Here is a 19244-nt window from a genome sequence, read left to right as displayed (position 1 = left end):
AAACAGATCGAAGTATCCTTTATGTGGATTCCTTCTCATAAAGGAATAACTGGTAACGAAATCGCAGACCAGACGCTTTTAAAGGATTAAACATGTGGATGTACAAAATATAGTGCACGTCCCTCTGACCGACTTTTATATAGTACGTTTCGCAGAGATGTAAGAAGATACTGGACAGACATGTGGAAGACAGATCAAGAAGAGAAGGAAAATGGTACGGAAATATTCAAACTGATTTACCCGTCAAGCCGTGGTACCATGATTTGAAGATTGCCAGTCGGGATTTTTATAACTATCATAACAGGCTTCGGTTGGTCATTGCAATGCACCATTCCACTTGTACAGGCTCGGTATTGTTAACACTAATATTGTTCTGCGTGCAATACCCGTTGGAGACCTAGACCATATTATATTCAAATGTCATAGCTATGCACTGGACAGACTGATACTTGCCAGCGAAATAAATCAAGCTGAAGAATCCTCCCGCCGCCTCACTGACCTATTGAAAAACACAAATTGCTTCGTTCCTCTCTACAAATATATCAAAATTACAATTGGAAAAATATAGTGAAATAAGTGAATTCAAGTGATCAAAACAAGACTTCAAAATAAAGACTTGGCTTAAAGGTTCCGTTACCAAGCCACAATCTCCAAAAAAAAAAAAAAAAAATCCATGTGTCCATGTCATAAAACATTTTTTTTATTGCGGCAATATTAGTTGTAGGCGGAGTGACGCGAGTGCACGTCGAACGAACGAATTTCTCGGAAATTCCTGTTATAAAGTGCGAAATACACACGAATTTCCATAATAATCAACTAAACGGTAAGTTTTCCACATATTGGCTCCTAAAGACTAATTCCAAGTGCAAGCTCCGGCAAGTAGCACTAAAAGTTTTTCTTATCTGACACACCCATGTATCGGCGAATTCCGATACCTTCCGAAAGTAATTATGGTGGCCGAACGCTAAGTCTAAAACCGGAGTTGATTTTAAAATAGTCACCGGTAACGTTCCCGCATTTAGCGGAAGTCTATGTTTGATGCTAACGGTTATCCTTATTAGGTTTATTTTGGAGCATTACGTCATTGGTATAATGGGGAAGTGGTGCGCCGGTCGCTTGTAGGTAACCGCCTGTGCGGTGCGTTCATGTGGATCGTCGATGCACGTACTTTCTACTGATAATTGCTATTGTCGTATCTTTAGATAGTGCATTCGAGATTAGTGTGAAGCAGGTAAGTTTTTTTTTAAATGCTTAATGTTGAGTAGACCAAGATTTCCAGTAAAGTGTACACTTGTAGATGTTATTAAATAGGATTAAGTTCGTGGGATTTAATTAGGTTAGTGTATTTTTTGATTAGTTCATTGAACACAATTATGAACCCAATAAAATTGAAAAACTATTTCTTTAGCTTGAAATGGTACATAATTGTGTATAAAATCTGAGATTCCTTTTGGAGTGAGTGTAGAAAAATATCTTAGTCATATCTTAGACTGATGTTTGATGATTCAAACATACATAAATAGTACAAAGTTTGACAGTTGGTCTAAGTAAGTATAGTGAATGGAGGATGAAATATGAATTTGTGTTTTTTCAATCAGTTAATTTGCAAAACCTGTATTTCTATTGCCCTGGTTAGACGATGCAGTAAGTTGTGTAAAGATAAAATTCTCCGTTAATGTTGCTATATACTGCCTAGGAGTAGCTATATGAACAAATAAACATTAAAGTGCTGCCACATTCTTTCTGTCACATTTTTGGCTTGAATAATAAAAATTATATATAAAATCAAAATTATGAAAGATGTGGCAAACCTTAATTTAATTTGTAGTTTTTACTAAATGCAGAGGCATATATTTAAAAATTTGGCACCCCGGACCAATTAGCTTTGCCGTCCCACTAGGTAACAATAAGGTATCTCATTTATGTAAGAAAACCTGCAATAGGTGTTTCGCCGCCCCCTCTCAGCCTGCCGCCCCGGGCCATGGCCTTGGCTCTAAGGTAAATAATCTTGTATGATTGACCCGTGGCAAGAAAATTAAATTGATTTTCAATACTGCAGTCCGCTTTGATATTCAGTCAGATTTATATTCTTGTTTTGACATTTAATTTTACTCTAATTTGACATTGTAAATTCTATTTTTATTTTTTTGTATACATTTGACGATCCTTTTGTGAATTTCTTATAATTACCTGACATGTGCTTATAATGTATTTTTCAAAAGGTAATAAATAAATCTATCTATCTATCTTTACCATTGCTACATCACTTTTATGGCCCATGCAACAAGAAGATCAAGTCTGGCTGGAATATTGGCATTTTCTTATATGTCTGTATGCTTGACAGCCTGGCTATCGTTGTCAGTTGAAAATCAGTAGCGAACCCGTATGGGTAGACGTGGGCTGTTCTCTGCAGCATAATGTCTATTGTGCGCCTATTTTGCGTGACAGGCTGTCAGCACTATTTGTGCCTGGCTAAGTAGCTCCTGTAGAAACCTGTGGTCTGAGGTGCAGTTAGCAAACCCATGTGACAACTTTATTGGTAAAATAGTTTAGCGGTGTCCAAAGTCCTGGGGGCCAGAGTTTGTAGTTAGCTTGAGACAGCTGCTCACAATGAGATTAGAAGCCTTAAGCTGAGTTTAGACTAGCAAGAAAAATCATGCAAGTTGCATCACATGCGAGGCCGAGGCCGTAAAGCCAACGAGTTTGTAGTGGTCAATTGAGCGCTACAATGTAATGCAACTTGCACGACTTTTGCAAGTTTAAACTCGGCTTTAGATGCCTTTATTGACACCCACAAGAGATGGGTCAGTTTTATTTTAAAGTTGGACATGGCACATCTAATATTGGCATTGGGAAATCAAAATTGCTAGAATACAAATATAAAATGGTTCATTGTAGCCATACATGCAACATATATCTTGGAATTTTTCATTTTTGCTATTGATAAGTATCCGGTCCCTACTTAGTAACAAAATTCATTCAGGACAACAAGTCTATATAAGGCAGGTTGTAATTTACCTTAACCTACTTATGAGTGGTTTAGTTGACATGAGCAGGAAGTGTAGGCTTGGTACTGCTGCTCACATCTCCGAAATCACCCAGTATTTACTCTATTTATTAAACCAAGATACTAAAATGAAGTTTCATGTGTTACCTGTTTCTTACATCTCATAAATAGTGATGTGCCACAATCGGTGTTCACCGAAAAGTTTCGGTAAGTACCAATGTTATATGTATAATATGTTAAGATATGAACGGATCTGTGATATATTAACACACAATGGGGTTTAGGAGATATTTCAACTTTTTCTAGATTCTAAGCATGTTCTGCCTAAAATCTCAATGTTTATAGAAAGTAGAATATTGAATGCTTTAATTCTATTTTTGTTCCCATAAAGTATTATGTTTTACCGATTATTTGCAATAATGTCGAAAACCGAAATGAGAAAGCAGCACCTATTCATATTATCCTGGTCAAATTATTTTTACATTTGTCATTGTATACTGTCACTTTAGTATCATGGCTTGATAAATAGAGTATAGTAAATTGTTTGTTTTGTGTGTTTGGCCTGAGATAGCTTAGTTTCATGTTTGACTTGTTGGCTACCTTTTGACGAGAATATCTGTGTTGTCAATGAAATGACTATTCACTATTCGTTTAATTTTTAGAAAAATAAATAAATAAATATCACGGGACAATTCACACCAATTGACCTAGTCCCAAAGTAAGCTTAGCAAAGCTTGTGTTATGGGTACTAAGCAACGGATAAATATAATTATATAGATATAGATACATACTTAAATACATATTAAACACCCATGACCCAACTTCATACAAATATCTGCCCCGACACGGGAATCGAACCAGGGACCTCAAGCTTCGTAATCAGGTTCTCTAACCACTAGGCCATCTGGTCGTCAAAATGAAATACATGATTAGATTTTTTCCTGCGTACAATCTGTTAGCCGCCGACGGACGCCAGCGAGCGTGTTCTCTGTCCATTGAGTAGCCGATACGCCGCGCAGCGGACATCTGGCAGCGCGCGCCGCGCAATGAATAGAAAAAACGCTCGCCGCTCCGCTACCCGCCACGCTGCCCGCTGGCGTTCAATTCGCGGCCTAGGCCAGTCAATTGCTGCAAGCCACACCTTAGTAACTGCATTAGATTCTGAATGGTTACATGTATACATGCTATACGTGTACTTGGAGATTGTAGTTGAAGTATCAGATGACGAGTGTTGCATTACAAAATGCATGTATGTAAATGTGTTTTGCAATGGTCTCATGTGAGATCGGCATATGATTAATTTAGGTATGGGCATATGATTAATCTACGCAATTAACAATAGATGATAGTATTTTTTTTAGACATTCATGAGTGCTTGTTATAGCCTAAATTGAATAAAGATATTTTGACTTTGACTTATTTTTAGGGATGGGCCGAAATTCGTTTTACGTTTGGTTTAACCGAATTTCGGCACCTTGAGCCGAACTTCGGCATTCGGCCGAAATTAGGTTTCAATGCCGAACACTCAGCACTAGGAAAAAAGTAACCACTGCTACTATTTCGACTGAAATTAATAGAAAGCGTGTGTGGCATATCAGTAAAATATGGAACGAAAATGAAATAAACACAGCACCTATTCTTTTAATAAACATCTTGAATTAAAAAAAATGTTTTGTTTCATAATTTTTACAATCTAAATATTGAGAAACATTAATTACTTATTTTAAATCATTAAAGGTGTTTTCAACAATCAAATTTAACAATATCTTCTTATCTATCTACTCGTATTTAAAATTTACTACAGGCAGGTTATTGAACCGAAGTTCGGCCGAATTTTTTAATTTTACCGAATGTTCGGCGAAATTCGTACTCGTTTCTAACCACATTCGCCTCATCTCTACTTATTTTCGATTCGTCCTATTCTGAAACCAGACACGGCACGAATTTCTAAGTAGCACAAATTATCACAATTAATCAGAAAATGTACAATTAATACTAAAAGTCATTCATTTAACATCTTAAAATGATAACGGCATACAAGAAACACTGCCCTATACTATACCTAATCATATATTTGAGTCGCCCTAGTTTTTCTTGTCACTCGCTGCTATAGTTACGGTCTCCTGAGTCACTCTTTAATTAAACTAAGTTTATAGTTAGTTTAGTTTAGTTTATTTATTCACTCAACATAAGAGTTACATTATATAAATACATTAAGTCAGATTATATAAGAATTTATGCTGAGATCGTCAAAATTTGTAAAAATAAGAAAATATAAAAAAAACAATCAATAAAATACAATGTCAAAATAAATTAAATTCGTCCTCAAGGGAGAGTTGTCAAGAAATCAAATTATTAATTATGTCAATGAAAAGTAAAACTAAAACTATAAATAAATGGTATCTCAAATAGGGATCGTCATAACAAAATAAATCTACTTAAAACATATTTACAAATATTCAAATAATGTAAATAATACAGGTTATCCATCAAAAGGCTTAAAATATTATTTATTATTTGCTATAGGATTAAAATTCGCCAGACATGCATTTTTGTGGTAGTTTTAAGCCCCTTTTTTTATTCATCTAATAAGCACGTTGTATAATGTGACACAACATGTCTTCTATTAAACTATACTACTTTTGTCCCCTCGCTGACGGGACAGAATAACAACAAGAAAAATAAGTGGATTCACCCATTTTCTGACGGCGGCGGCGCCTGTCTGAAAGCACCATCGATTTTCATATGCGCTCTCGTTAGTTCTTCTTATCGCCGCAGCGATAACATGGCGCTTCGTTGTATCAATAGAGATAAATTACGGTTGGTTGAGTCACAAGGTTGAGTGATGTCATAATGATGTCAAGTGTGAGACCTCTAATGATTGAGTGAACGCTAACTGCAGAGGAGTCTAGGTGATCTAGCCTTAGCTAGCTAGACAAAGTATTTTAAACTTAACACTACCTACAATATATTTATCCAGATTATCCATACAATACAATACAATAACTCTTTATTGCACACCAATACAGTAAACAGTACAGAGAACACAAGTATATACATAGAGATTTTCTAAGGTAAGCAATAGGCGGCCTTATCGCTTCAGAGCGATCTCTTCCAGGCAACCTTTACAATGGACAGAAATAAGGAATACATTTTAGCAGGTGGTGCAATTTACAAGTGGTGCATTTTTTTTTTTTTTTTTTTTTTATTTACATACTAATATTATAAAATGTGAAAGTGTGTGTGTGTGTGTTTGTCCGTCTATCACGTCGATCCGTCGCTCCGTTTTGACGTGATTTTTGGCATAGAGGTAGTTTATGGGCCAGAGAGTGACATAGGCTATTTTTATCCCGGCAAAATGCACAGTGCACACGAACAGCGCGCGATAACCGAATTCAACGCGGGCGAAGCCGCGGACGAAAGCTAGTTTATTTATATGCTGAGTGACAAAATCTGGTATTCAAAATTGTATGCAGTAACAGGTCATTTTATATGTAGAGTGCTTGTAGAGTGGGCCAAATTTTGTGCCTCTGTGTATATTTTCACACGGTTTTGACCTACAACTAGTTTATTTTAGTTCACACCTCGTCAGCTCAGCAGCGGCGGATTTTAGTAAGATTTGACCATGTATTGTATAAATACAATACACCAATCTGCTGACCCTGACGTGTGAAATTAAAATTAAGTAAAGCTAACTTAGCTTTACCTTGCTTCACTACTCCTTTTAAGAAGTAATAAGATTACGTATTTCTTAAAGGTACCCGTAGTGCCAATCAATTATTGTACATGAGTGACGTTTTCATGGCCATTTATATGGTAATTATAATATTATTTAAGCTCTCGTGAGGCACATTTGAATAAAATTACAAAATTTAAACGAAAATGATTCTTCCGAAAAGATCTGGCTGTCTGGCCGTTCCTTGACTTAAAATCGTGATGTAAACCGTATATTTCTATAGAGCCGTTGTGACGTAATGTCTGCCATCATCTATAGAACATTCAATTCAACAGCTACTACCGTTCAAGTCTAAAATAGGAACTAAATTCGTTACACCTGCAAAAATATCAGCGCCAGTGGCTAAATATCGAACTAAAAACTCCGCATACTGGCTGGAACGTTATGTTCCATAACGGCGAAGCCCTGACGCGCAAATGTAAGTTTGTAATGAATATGTGCACAAACCAAGCCAATAAAGACTCTATGTCGGTTGCATAAGAGCGTTGCCGTGTGCGTTTGTATCGTGGTAAACTACCGTTCGCCTCATTTTTTATGATTCGTAGTCTGAATCCATCTGACCAGTTGGAAAGAGCTATGGTTGGAATGTGATGGTGTTTTGTTTAAGGATAGAGTTAGTTTGGTCGGTTGTGTCGAAACGAGTGAACCAATTAGAGTATTTCGGGGTCGTGCCCTGCGTATTGTGGGATAGTCTACATACTGGATTGTTGGGCGTGTCTCATTAGAACTGTTTGTGATAACTTTTTTTAGATAGAAAATCAAGAAACTTGTGTTTACGTTATTACAAAGTAGATAATTGGTGCAGTTGGATCATGTGCATATGCATTTAACAAGAGAGCCCTCGCGTACTTTATAAAGGCCAATTAACAAAGAATAACGGCCGAATGTACTTTATAAAGTACGAATTGTTCATTGAATAAAGAATTATAAGAATCCTGTTGATGTTTGAAAGTTTGTAAAGAGGTTTGGATGTTTGTTACTCAATCACGTGTAAACCGCTTAACCGATTTAGATGAAATTCTTTATACAGATAGTTTCAGTCCCGGAGAAGGACATAGGATAGTTTTTATCGCGGAAAATTGCATAGTTCCCGCGGGATAGCGATAAATGTATTCTGCGCGGACGGAGTCTTGGGTAACGGCTAGTTTTGTAATAATATCCACAATAACAAAGCTGGTGAACTGGGTGGACTCAGGAATACGTAGCTATAATAAGGTCGCGGGTGATCAAAGTAATTCTTTTAGTTCGTTTCCGTTCTTGTTTTAAACAGCTTTACAAGTGAAGAAATTATAAAAAAATACCTACAGTCGTTTTTTTTTTGAAGTCGGTTAAAAAGTATAGTCAAATACCGCATCAAACTGTCAGCCCTCTTTCAAAGAAGTCTCAAATTCACGAGTCATTATTTTCCACGCAATCTATTAACCAATGTAAATATTACTTTGATCAAATACCCGTCTCTGATAGAGTAATCTTTCCGCCCCACCCACTCCCCCCATTCTAAGTAGGTCGCGCCTACCTATCTAATTTCCTGACTACACGAGCTGTCATGATCTCACGATACTTAGTGTCACCATTCGTTCCACATTAAGGCTGCGTGTTTCAACCAGAGATATGCGAGGAATGTGCGTTTCATGAACCAATAGGAGCGCTTCATTTACCTCGCCTCGCTCCGCTCAGCTGTTTCCACTAGAGCGGTGCTGTGCGAGGATAGGTAAATGAAGCGTTTCTATTGGCTCATGATAAACATTCCTCGGAACACATCCTCGCACATGTCTGGTGGAAACACAGCCCTTAAAACGATTTTTTTTAATAGCCTGGTACAGCCGTATCCGGTGTACCGCGCACAGCTGAAGTGGTTGCCTATCAGAGATCGTAGAAATATTCACGTTCTGTCATTACTCTTCAACACTCTTTTCAATCCTTCTGCTTCCATATACCTCTCCGAGCGTTTCAGCTACCTGGCTTCTGGTAGCCAGCATCGTTTTAGGTCGAGTACCAGTCCTTTTGGCCTGTCCTTCTACCACTTCCAAGACCTACTCTAAATCTTTTACTGTGAAATCTACAAGGTTGTGGAATCGGTTACCGACCTCCATCAGGCAATCTCGCACCGTTGGATCGTTCAGGGAGAGTTTGAAGAAAATGTGGCTCACACCTCCGTAAATGTTGAAAACATTAACTATTATTATTGTTATTATTATTATTTTTGCTTATTGTATTGGTACGTATTATTCTTATTTTGTTTGTATATTTGTATATAGTAGGTGTATTTTTGTTAGGATTCTTTTATAGATTTGTGTATTATATTATTTAAAGCAATGTATTGTAGCTTCCACTATCTATTTTAATTTTTAAACTCACTTTTTGTCTGTCCCTGACTGAATGCTCCTCTCATCCACTCAAAGGTTGACTGGTAGAGATCCCATAAAGGGATAAGTTCGCCTTTGGACATATTTCATTGTTTGTCATCTGTGTTTGTTTACTTATTTTGTACAATAAAGAGTTTACATACATACATACAGCCGCACTGCTGGTCAAAGGTCTTTTGACCTCCACACTTCCGGTCTGACGCAATGTAGGCCAATCCCTTGCGTACGCTTCCAATACGTCTCGCCGTCTACCTAGATCTGCCTCCACATTTCAAATGCCTGCTAATTCCTGTATTTTACAAAAATCCCGAAAATAACATCGTGGTTTTCATTGGCGTTGCATTAAAACAACCATCCCCAATTCCATGACTAAACCCAACGGTGGTTATATATTTCGAGATTTTATCCCTATCCCGAGGGAATATAGGGATAAAATGTAGACTATATGTTATTCCAGATGTCCAGCTACATACATACCGAATTTCTCCCAAATCTGTCCACCCGTTTTAGCGTGAAGGTGTAACAAACATGCAAACTACAGGATAAGTAGGATTAGATGACAGTCTCATTTACAGTGGAGCATAAAACAACGTCAGCGATCTTTGATAAGATTTGTGCACTAAAAGTACCATAACACTACTCTCGTACGGTTGGTCAGTTTAGGTACTAAATCGTAGTTTTGTTGCAGTTGACTTGACGCATCCAACATGGAGCAGATTCCACCCCCTAAAGAGGTGAAGATCCTCGAGACAGCAGAGGATATCCAAGAGCGCCGTGAACAGGTAACGTAATAATTTAAATTTTCCAATACCAAGAGGGTGTTGTAACATAGATAAAAAGAAATATCAGCTATCAAACAAGAAAATGCCATGGCCGCACAGGTTAAACTTGTAGCACATCACCCCTTTTTTCCGTATAGGAATATTCGTTTTTTTTTTCATTTGATTAATGAACAAAAGATTTTTTTAAGTTCGCTATTTCGGCACTTTAGCATACTACTACATATATCCTCCTAAGTCCTCGCGTACTTTGTAAAGGATCAATTAACACTAAGAACAACGGCCGAACGTACTTTATAAAGTACAAATTGGTCATAGAATAAAGAATTCTAAGAAATTTTGAAATAATATTCAAAATAACAAAGCAGGTCAACCACGTCTAGGTCTTAAGTACTAAGTTTGTTAAAAAATGTTAGGACTCAGGAGGATATATATAAAACAATAATATAACAAAACAGTATAACATGCATACATTTTTCTTGATTCCCAATTTGTTCCCAAGGTGCTGAACCGGTATGAGGACTTCAAGCAAGAGGCGCGCGCCAAGCGCGAGAAGCTGGAAGATTCCAGAAGGTTCCAATACTTCAAGCGTGACGCCGACGAGCTCGAGTCCTGGATCCAGGAGAAGCTGCAGGCCGCAAGCGATGAGAGCTACAAGGATCCTACCAACCTTCAGGTAAGCGCTGCAAAATGTGGCAGTTTCCACCAGCCAAATAGAAACCCAGGTGTTTCCATGGAGCTGATACAGTTGCAGTTAGGGTTGCCAGGCGTCCAGATAAAGTTGGACATAGTTAAGCATTTTCAATGCTTTTCCGGCCAAATTAAACGGTGTCCGGCCTGTCCAGCTTTTGTTAGGCTTTTTACAACTGACCAGTAAGTTCATAAAAATAAAAATGATAATAACCGTAGACATTACATACAATTTTTTTGTCATATTGGTATACTAAGTAAGACACAAAATCCCTACTTAATGTTATAAATGCAAAAGTAACTCAGTCTGTCTGTCGGTCTGCCTGCCTGTTACTTCTTCACGCTTAGGGGCTGTTTCACCATCCATTGATTAGTGTTAACGGCGGTTAGGTGTGATGCCGTCTCATTTGTTTTGTTCAAATAGACGAAGACGGCATCACATTTAACCGTCGGTTAACGCTAATCAATGGATGGTGAAACAGCCCCTTAAACTACTGAACCGATTACGATGAAATTTGGTATAGAGAGAGAGTTTATAACTCTGGGAAGTACATAGGCTACTATTTATAACGAAAAAAAAAATGTTTTTTGACGCGTTCGAAGCTTCGGGCATACGCTAGTCCTTAATAATGGGGCGTCCGGCCTTTTTGCCCAAAACTACGGCCAACCTGGCTGGTCTGTCCGGCTAATTCGTTTGAGGACCTGGCAACCCTAGTTTTAGTTGTTGGCCGCAGGTTCGCGGTGGATGCAGGCCGTTTCCAACCGAAGCAACTGGAGGTATATGTCCAACTCTGTCATGTCATATGGCTGATGTGATGATGATTATTTATGATACAGTCTAGTGTGAAAGTATTTCCATCATTCAGTTATTTGTAAGTGCCATTAAACAAATTCTGATTGGCCCTTTGTTAATTTTATACACGTTTCACTCACTCTGCATGTGTGTTTGATGGATGCCCGGCATGGTCCGGATCAATTTGTGATTCTTAGGGGCTGTTTCACCATCCAATGATTAGCGTTAACCGACGGTTAAATGTGATGCCGTCTCCGTCTATTCGAACAAAACAAATAGAGACGGCATCACACCTAACCACCAGTTAACACTAATCAATGAATGGTGAAACAGCCCCTTATTATTATTATATAAAATATCAGGCAGGCAGTTGCAAGCAACTGATTGGTGCCTGTATCCAGCTGTTTCTTGGTCAAGTATTCATTGTACTGCTAATCTGTCTTTTTGAGTGTTTTCGAAAGATTATCATTACCAAGAAGAACGCGCCGAAAAAATCTTGGCATGTTTTTTTTTTCGAAACTAATTATTTAACCACAAATTGACATAAGCCCGACATTCATTTTTAAAACAGGATTCCACGACATTGTAAACTTATATAGGCGGTTGTCACACTGCCGCCGCTGCGATCTGCGATGTGCGGAGCAGTGTGAAAACCGCCTTATATCTAATAAATTAGATTTAGTCTAATCCTGCCGTGAAGCAGCACAGTGCTTGCACTGTTGTGTTTCGGCGTGGAGAGTAAGACAGCCGGTGAAATTACTGGTACTTAAAGTATCCCATCTTAGGCCTCTAGGTTGCCAACGCATCTGCAATACCCCTGGTGTTGCAGGTGTTTATGGGCGGTGGTGATCTCTTACCATCAGGAGACCCACTTGCTCGTTTGCCATCCAGTCGAATAAAAAAAAACAGGTTAGAGATGCCCTTCCCTAATTCATGTATCATTTCCAGGCCAAAATCCAGAAGCACCAGGCGTTCGAAGCGGAAGTGGCCGCCCACTCCAACGCGATAGTAGTTCTGGACAACACCGGCAGCGAGATGATAGCCAGCAACCATTTCGCTTCGGAGACGATCCGTAGGCGTCTGGACGAGCTCCACAGGCTCTGGGAGCTGCTGTTGTCCCGTTTGGCCGAGAAGGGGATGAAGCTTCAGCAAGCTTTGGTGCTGGTTCAGTTCTTGAGGCACTGCGACGAGGTCATGTTCTGGATCCACGATAAGGTCAGTTTTCAACGAATATCCGAAGAGGGAGCTATTGTTTTCCTTCCCATGATGCCCACGCCATCATTTTACTGGCCATTCTGTTATCAAACTGCTTAAATATTTTGAATTGTAAGATGAAATAAAAACTGAATTTTCTTTTTGTTGCCGCTCATGTTTTACTGCTATTAAGTTGTTTCACCTTATAGTTTAGGCTATTTGACTCCACCAATCCATTGGGCAGATTCCTGAGTAAATAAATAATAAAACGATTATTCGAATACCAACCGTGCCCTTACCTTCCAGGAGACGTTCGTGTGCGCGGACGAGTTCGGCTCAGACCTGGAGCACGTGGAAGTCCTGCAGCGCAAGTTCGACGAGTTCCAAAAGGACATGGCGGCTCAGGAGTACCGCGTCACCGAAGTCAACCAGCTCGCCGAGAGGCTCGTGCTCGAAGGGCATCCGGAAAGGGAGACCATCGTGAAGAGGAAGGATGTGAGTGACGGGGGTCTTTTGCCTTTTGCAGGAAAAAGCGGCCCAAGAGCGTGTCGGACACGCCCAAAATAGTGTTCCGTGGCCGTTGCGAAACAAAACAATCACGTATTTTGCACAGAATCTTCCGAGTTTAGGCTTAGGCTGCTATTTACTCTTACTACTAATGCTTCTCAAGCAAACTTAGCCGTTATAGTGGCCGTACTTATCCGTATATCGGTTCACCCGTTTCAGAGCTACGGTGCCACGGACGGACATACAGCGCGGTCAATCTTATACCACCCCTTTTTGCGCCGTGAGTTAAAAAAGGACTTCAATTCGACTGTATGTTTTCCTGTCCAGGAGTTGAACGAGGCTTGGCAGCGTCTGCGCCAGATGGCGCTGATGCGGCAGGAGCGTCTCTTCGGAGCGCACGAGATCCAGCGGTTCAACCGCGACGCGGACGAGACCATTGCCTGGATATCGGAGAAGGACGTCGTGCTCGGCTCCGACGACTACGGCCGGGATCTGGCCACTGTTCAAACTCTGCAGGTTGGTATTATAACACCGAAATGAAAATACCATTCGGAATTACCGTTAGCACAGCAGTACAAACTGAATAAACACACTTGTGGATAATAGATTTACAGAGTATGCTCATCATAATCAGTCACTTCATATTTATTATAATATAACTCTATATGTTTTTTTAGTAATTTTTATGATATTGATTCGCTGTACCTATCTATCATAAATACATTTATAAAAATACATTCGGGGTAACGCGTTAAACAGTGTTCCTATAATATAATATAATTTGACTTCATAATATATTTTAAATGATGATGATGATGATGATGTGATCCTGTTATCCCTCACTAGGGACTTAGGGCTCGTAGAAGAGTAAATATATAATAATGAATATATTTTGAATATATTTTAAATATTAGTTAATAATACATTTTTTTTCCTAAGCTTTTGAACTTCTTCGTACTGAAATAAGTATTGCCTTATCATTTACCTGCACACGACCATTTACAATGACATTTCATGTAATAATTCTAACACGACGTATGTACTCAGTCGTATTCTAATGTCGATTTGATAATAGCACTGCCACAAGAAATTGCTTTGTGGGCACGCGCCTTATCATCAAACCCAGTATCGTGATCCTCGGTGCTGACTAGACGAGTGACGTTTAATTTCGAGGTCATCTGGGGGAAAAGGCTAAATTGCCTTCCATTAAGCTTAGTTTGCTAAACAGATCGAGACAGTACATTACACCAATGCACCTTCAACTGTAAAAGGCCCAGGTGCGGCCGCACTTGGAATACTGTTCTCATCTCTGGGCAGGGGCACTCAAATACCTTCTTCTATTTGACCGAATTCAACGTAGAGCAGCTCGACTTGTCGGTGGCTTGATTTCCGATCGTTTGGATTCCCTTACTATACGAAGGGACGTAGGTTATCTTTGTGTGTTTTGTAGGCTTTGCCTTTCGATTAAATAATAATAAGCCAGGAAGCGTAACTCAGAACAAATTCCACACTAAAAGTGGACATACCTTAAACCAAAACGACATGATTCAAATTCGAATCATTTTAGAGGTTGCAAATAGACGTGCTTGTTGATTGGTTAAAATTCAGAAAGAAGGTAGGGATTGGCTTGCTCGCGTGATGCAATGTCAGATGTCAGTCAAATGACGCGCAGTACACGCTTTTTAAGCCCCGCCTCCTAGGACACGGAAGGCCATTTTTATAACGCAGTTACAATTCCTGGCTTATTATTTATTCGTAAGCTTTACCACGGTGAGTGCTCCGAAGATATAAGTAATTAAAAAGAAAACTTTACTCTCAGCGAAAGCACGAAGGCGTGGAGCGAGACCTGGCCGCGCTCGAAGACAAAGTGTCCACACTGGACGGCGAAGCGGCCCGCCTCGCCGCCATACACACCGACCACGCGCCAGCGATCCACGGCAAGCGGGACGAGATCACCGCCGCGTGGCAGAAGCTCGTCCAGAAGGCCAAGGTGAGTTAGTAACGGTGGCCGTATTTTCTAACACGCGGAACGTTGCAATCGTATTCGCCATTCTTTCTACACCCGGATATATTAATTTACAAAGAGAAAACTGTTTTCGCATGCATAATTTATTTATTGTACTGATATTACACCCGGATTTTTAAGCTGTGGGCTGCTTGACGCGAGACTATTTTTTTTTTTTTTTCAATTTGACTTAAAAGTTAATTATCAAGTAGTTCATATCAATGAAATGAGCCGTATGCTGGAGTTAACGGAAAAAGAGACTGTAAAGACATTACCTCTTTTTTTCTATTCCTCTAGTACTTATACTTATAGCTATGTTAGTTTGAAAAGAAAAGCCTACGACAACAGTTATTTTTTTGTATGATTTATGTGCATCAATACAACCATGTCTTTGTATGACGCATTGTCTTCTGAACTACCAGGAGCGCAGAAGCGAGCTGGAGTCCTCTCACGCCCTGCACCGCTTCCTCGCCGACTACCGCGACCTGGTGTCCTGGGTCAGCGATATCCGCGCCCTCATCGCCGCGGACGACCTGGCCAAAGACGTGCCCGGGGCGGAGGCTCTTCTAGAGAGGCATCAGGAACACAAGGTTGGTCTTTACACGCTTCTCCTGGTCTTAGACCAGGGGCGCTAAATTGACGCGAGATCTGCTGTTGAATAAACTATGCGGTAATGGGGTAGTTGGTGATGATTCTAAAAACAAAACTTTATTTTAGCCCGTAAATGTGCTGTTGCATAGACTATGTGGTGTACTAATTATCATTTAACTTGTGTTAAGTCTGCTCCTTTAAAAAGTCTTTAAATACTGCCCACTACTTGTGACAATACTCAACCAACCTCCTGTTGTGCCAACTCTCTGTTAAGTTCGTGTTATCCTATGCGGCAGAAAACTATCATGTCGTCTATGTAAATTATTTTTCGAATAATCGAAAGCCGACGTCACAACTGTCGCATAAAACACCAGGAACTTTTGATAGAGAAGTGATAAAGACCTTTAACTAAATAAATAAATAAACATCATGGGACAATTGACACCAAATGATTTAGTCCCAAACTAAGCAAAGCTTGTACTATGGGTACTATGGGTATGGGTAAGCGGCCAAGACCCGAGCACAAACATTCATATTCTTCATACAAATATCTATAACAGGGCGAGATGGATGCCCGCGAGGACGTGATCCGCGCATGCGCGACATCCGGCCAGGCGCTGGTCGACAGCGGCCACCGCGCCTCCTCGGAAGTATCGGCCGCCCTCGAAGCTCTCGAGCGCGAGAGTGGCGCCCTCCAACAGCTCTGGGAGCAGCGGCGCGTGCTCTATCTACAATGCATGGACCTGCAACTGTTCTACCGCGACACCGAACAGGCGGACGCTTGGATGCACAAGCAGGAGGTGAGCTCTCTAAAAGTTATGGTAGCCTGGTACTTTATTGAGAACTAGTGTTTACCCGCGGCTTCTCATGCATCAACTAGTAAAACCAACAGTTGAATTGAAATTCCGGGATTCCCAAAAGAAACATCGTGGATTTCATTAACTTTCACACACACCATAGAAATGCTTCCCTATATATTTTTTTAATAATTTTTAATTTATATAAAACTAAAAACTACTGTCAAAAAATAAGAAACCGCACGGAATTATACTGCCCCGATAAAATTGTAACAAAACTATTTTTTTAACCCTTTAATTTATACCAAAATCTTAAAAAAATGTCATAATTGGATTTACCCTAGTTTGATGTTAAGCGACTCAAATAAATCTGTTCACCCAGGCCTTCCTGGCTAACGAGGACGTCGGCGACTCCCTGGACTCGGTGGAAGCTCTGCTGAAGAAGCACGAGGACTTCGAGAAGAGTCTGGCCGCCCAAGAGGAGAAGATCAAAGCGCTGGACGAGTTCGCGTCCAAGCTGATTGAGGGGCAGCATTACGCCGCCGACGACGTTGCCCAGAGGAGGGAAATGGTGGGTGCTTTGGACTCGTACCTTGACTTGGACACATGGTTGAAGACCAATAAGTTGCATACCTCAACGCAGGTAGTTAGAATTACTGTCGTGTCACAACGGAAAAAAAATATAGTAATTCTAACTAACTGTGTTAAGGTGTGCAACTCTTTGGTCTTCACCCATGGTATCTTGTTTATAATTTATATTCAAATTGATCAGAATTATATTTCAGCAGGTGGTTGGGAGCATAAACTGGTGTACCTAAAATAAGTTTTTTCACGACACTGCTCGAAAATGTGGCCTTTAAATGTACATTTAACAGCTGACTCATTTACGGCTCGCAAAACACGACAATAAAGTAACACATTGGTTATGGTAACAGGTCGTATCAATACGACTTTTTAGAATATATTTAAGAATTTCATTACCGGCTTTCTGGATCCACAATCGGACCAACTGCTTCATATGAAATTAAATTGACCAATGACAATGCGTCACTCATGACTTTTACGAGGTGTTTTTTTTTCTTGATTGCATAATTTGCACAAAATACTTTTAATTTTTTTAAATATGAAAACACGCTACAGCATCGCAGCACGTCGGACATGACGAGGATGATGTTTTGATTTTTTTAAATATGTTGTTGGGTTTCGGTAATGGCCACCAAGAACGAATTCGTTTAAAAAAAATTATGTCACAAAAGAAAAACTAAAATCGGCGGGAGGGGTGACACTATTTACCGGCCCGGATAATACCGACATGGAAATACCGACCCGATTATTCGTGTACGCGTGTACTGTACTCGTGTCAAACTGACATGAGTTTCTACAATAAAAAAAGACTAAAGAGAACTGATGTTGTCATAGCGGTTTGTTCACGATTCGTTCTAGTGTCGCCCCCTGCACAGAGCTTTGCGTAATACTTCTTATCGGCGGTTATTTTAACGTGCTTATTACCATCGCACAGTTGCTCGAGCGTCGCGCCGCTTTGCTAGAGAAGTCCAACCAGAGACGGGAGCTGCTCGAGGATGCTTACAAGTACCAACAATACGAGAGGGACTGTGACGAGACCAAGGGTGAGTGCCATCATCCCAATATACAGGGTGTAAGCGTTAAGTGTGGCCAGGCGATTATTATGTAAATTGTAGAGTTTACCCGCGGCTTCGGAAGCGTAAATTATTCGATCTGGTAGTTACGAAATTCGCCTAGGAATTCCCAAAATTTATATCGTGGTCTTCATTGAGCTTGTGTCAAGAACAACTGTCCAAAATTTCAAGACTAAACCCATTGGTTGAAATTTTAAAATTGTATCCCTATCCCGTGGGAATATTGGGATAAAAAGTAGCCTAAGTGTTATTCCAGAGGTCCGTCCAGCTACGCATACATACCAAATTTCATGACTCTCTAAGCCCAAAGGTTGTTATTTCGAGATTTTATCCCTACCTCGTGGGAATATCGGGATAAAAAATCCAAATCCGTCCTGCCGTTTCAGCGTTAACAACAACATACTCACAAACTTTCACATTTAGTGGCATTTATGATATTAGTAGAATAACAGATATCAGAAAACTTAAACTTTTTGAACGCCACGGTCGGCAACATGCGACAGCTCGTACGTTCGTGGCGCCTATGGCACGACATTCAGCCATTTTTTGTCGTGTGTTGCCGACTGTGCCGTCAAAGGTATTATTTAAATTTAAAACAAAGGAAGCTAGAACGCAGATTTTTTACATAATGCATACGAAAGGCGAAGCCGCGTGTAGACACAAGTTGAATATAAATAACTCGTTCCATTCAGGTTGGATCAACGAGAAGCTGAAATTCGCCACCGACGACTCTTACCTGGACCCCACCAATCTGAACGGCAAGGTGCAGAAACACCAGAACTTCGAGCAAGAGCTGCAGGCGAACAAACCCAGGGTCGATGAGATCACGGCGGTCGGGAGGGATCTGTTAGAGCAGGAGCATTTCGCTAAGCGTGAGTTTTTTTTTAAGTAGCCTATATCTCCTCCTTCTCAGCTGTTTCCACCAGATGTGCTGTGCGAGGATATGTAAATGAAGCGTTTCTATTGGTTCATGAAAAACACATTCCTCGGAACACATCCTTGCACATGTCTGTTGGAAACGCAGCCTTAGTCATGTTCTACACTTGGTCATATATGATGATGTGGTCATGTTCTGGTTTAACACCCCTCTCTTTGCGTCGGGGGTTGAAAACGGGACGCAT

At 40.1% G+C, this 19244-nt stretch overlaps 1 protein-coding gene across 1 annotated transcript in view; it reads left to right on the top strand.

Annotated features, from left to right (window-relative positions):
- Positions 1-701: 701 nt before the first annotated feature.
- The window catches only part of alpha-Spec (alpha spectrin), a gene marked incomplete in the record, with an annotated part of 80177 nt that continues 61634 nt past the window's right edge, over positions 702-19244 (top strand). Inside the window, 12 exon segments of the mRNA XM_074104160.1 lie at positions 702-823; positions 9798-9891; positions 10391-10564; positions 12320-12586; positions 12872-13060; positions 13400-13588; positions 14892-15062; positions 15500-15667; positions 16229-16468; positions 16848-17036; positions 17985-18093; positions 18816-18995. Coding sequence (XP_073960261.1) covers positions 9817-9891; positions 10391-10564; positions 12320-12586; positions 12872-13060; positions 13400-13588; positions 14892-15062; positions 15500-15667; positions 16229-16468; positions 16848-17036; positions 17985-18093; positions 18816-18995 — 1951 coding nt within the window.

The sequence above is a fragment of the Choristoneura fumiferana genome, chromosome Z, assembly GCF_025370935.1.
Source record: "Choristoneura fumiferana chromosome Z, NRCan_CFum_1, whole genome shotgun sequence".
NCBI lineage: Eukaryota > Metazoa > Arthropoda > Insecta > Lepidoptera > Tortricidae > Choristoneura > Choristoneura fumiferana.
This window is presented reverse-complemented; position numbering and strand designations above follow the sequence as displayed.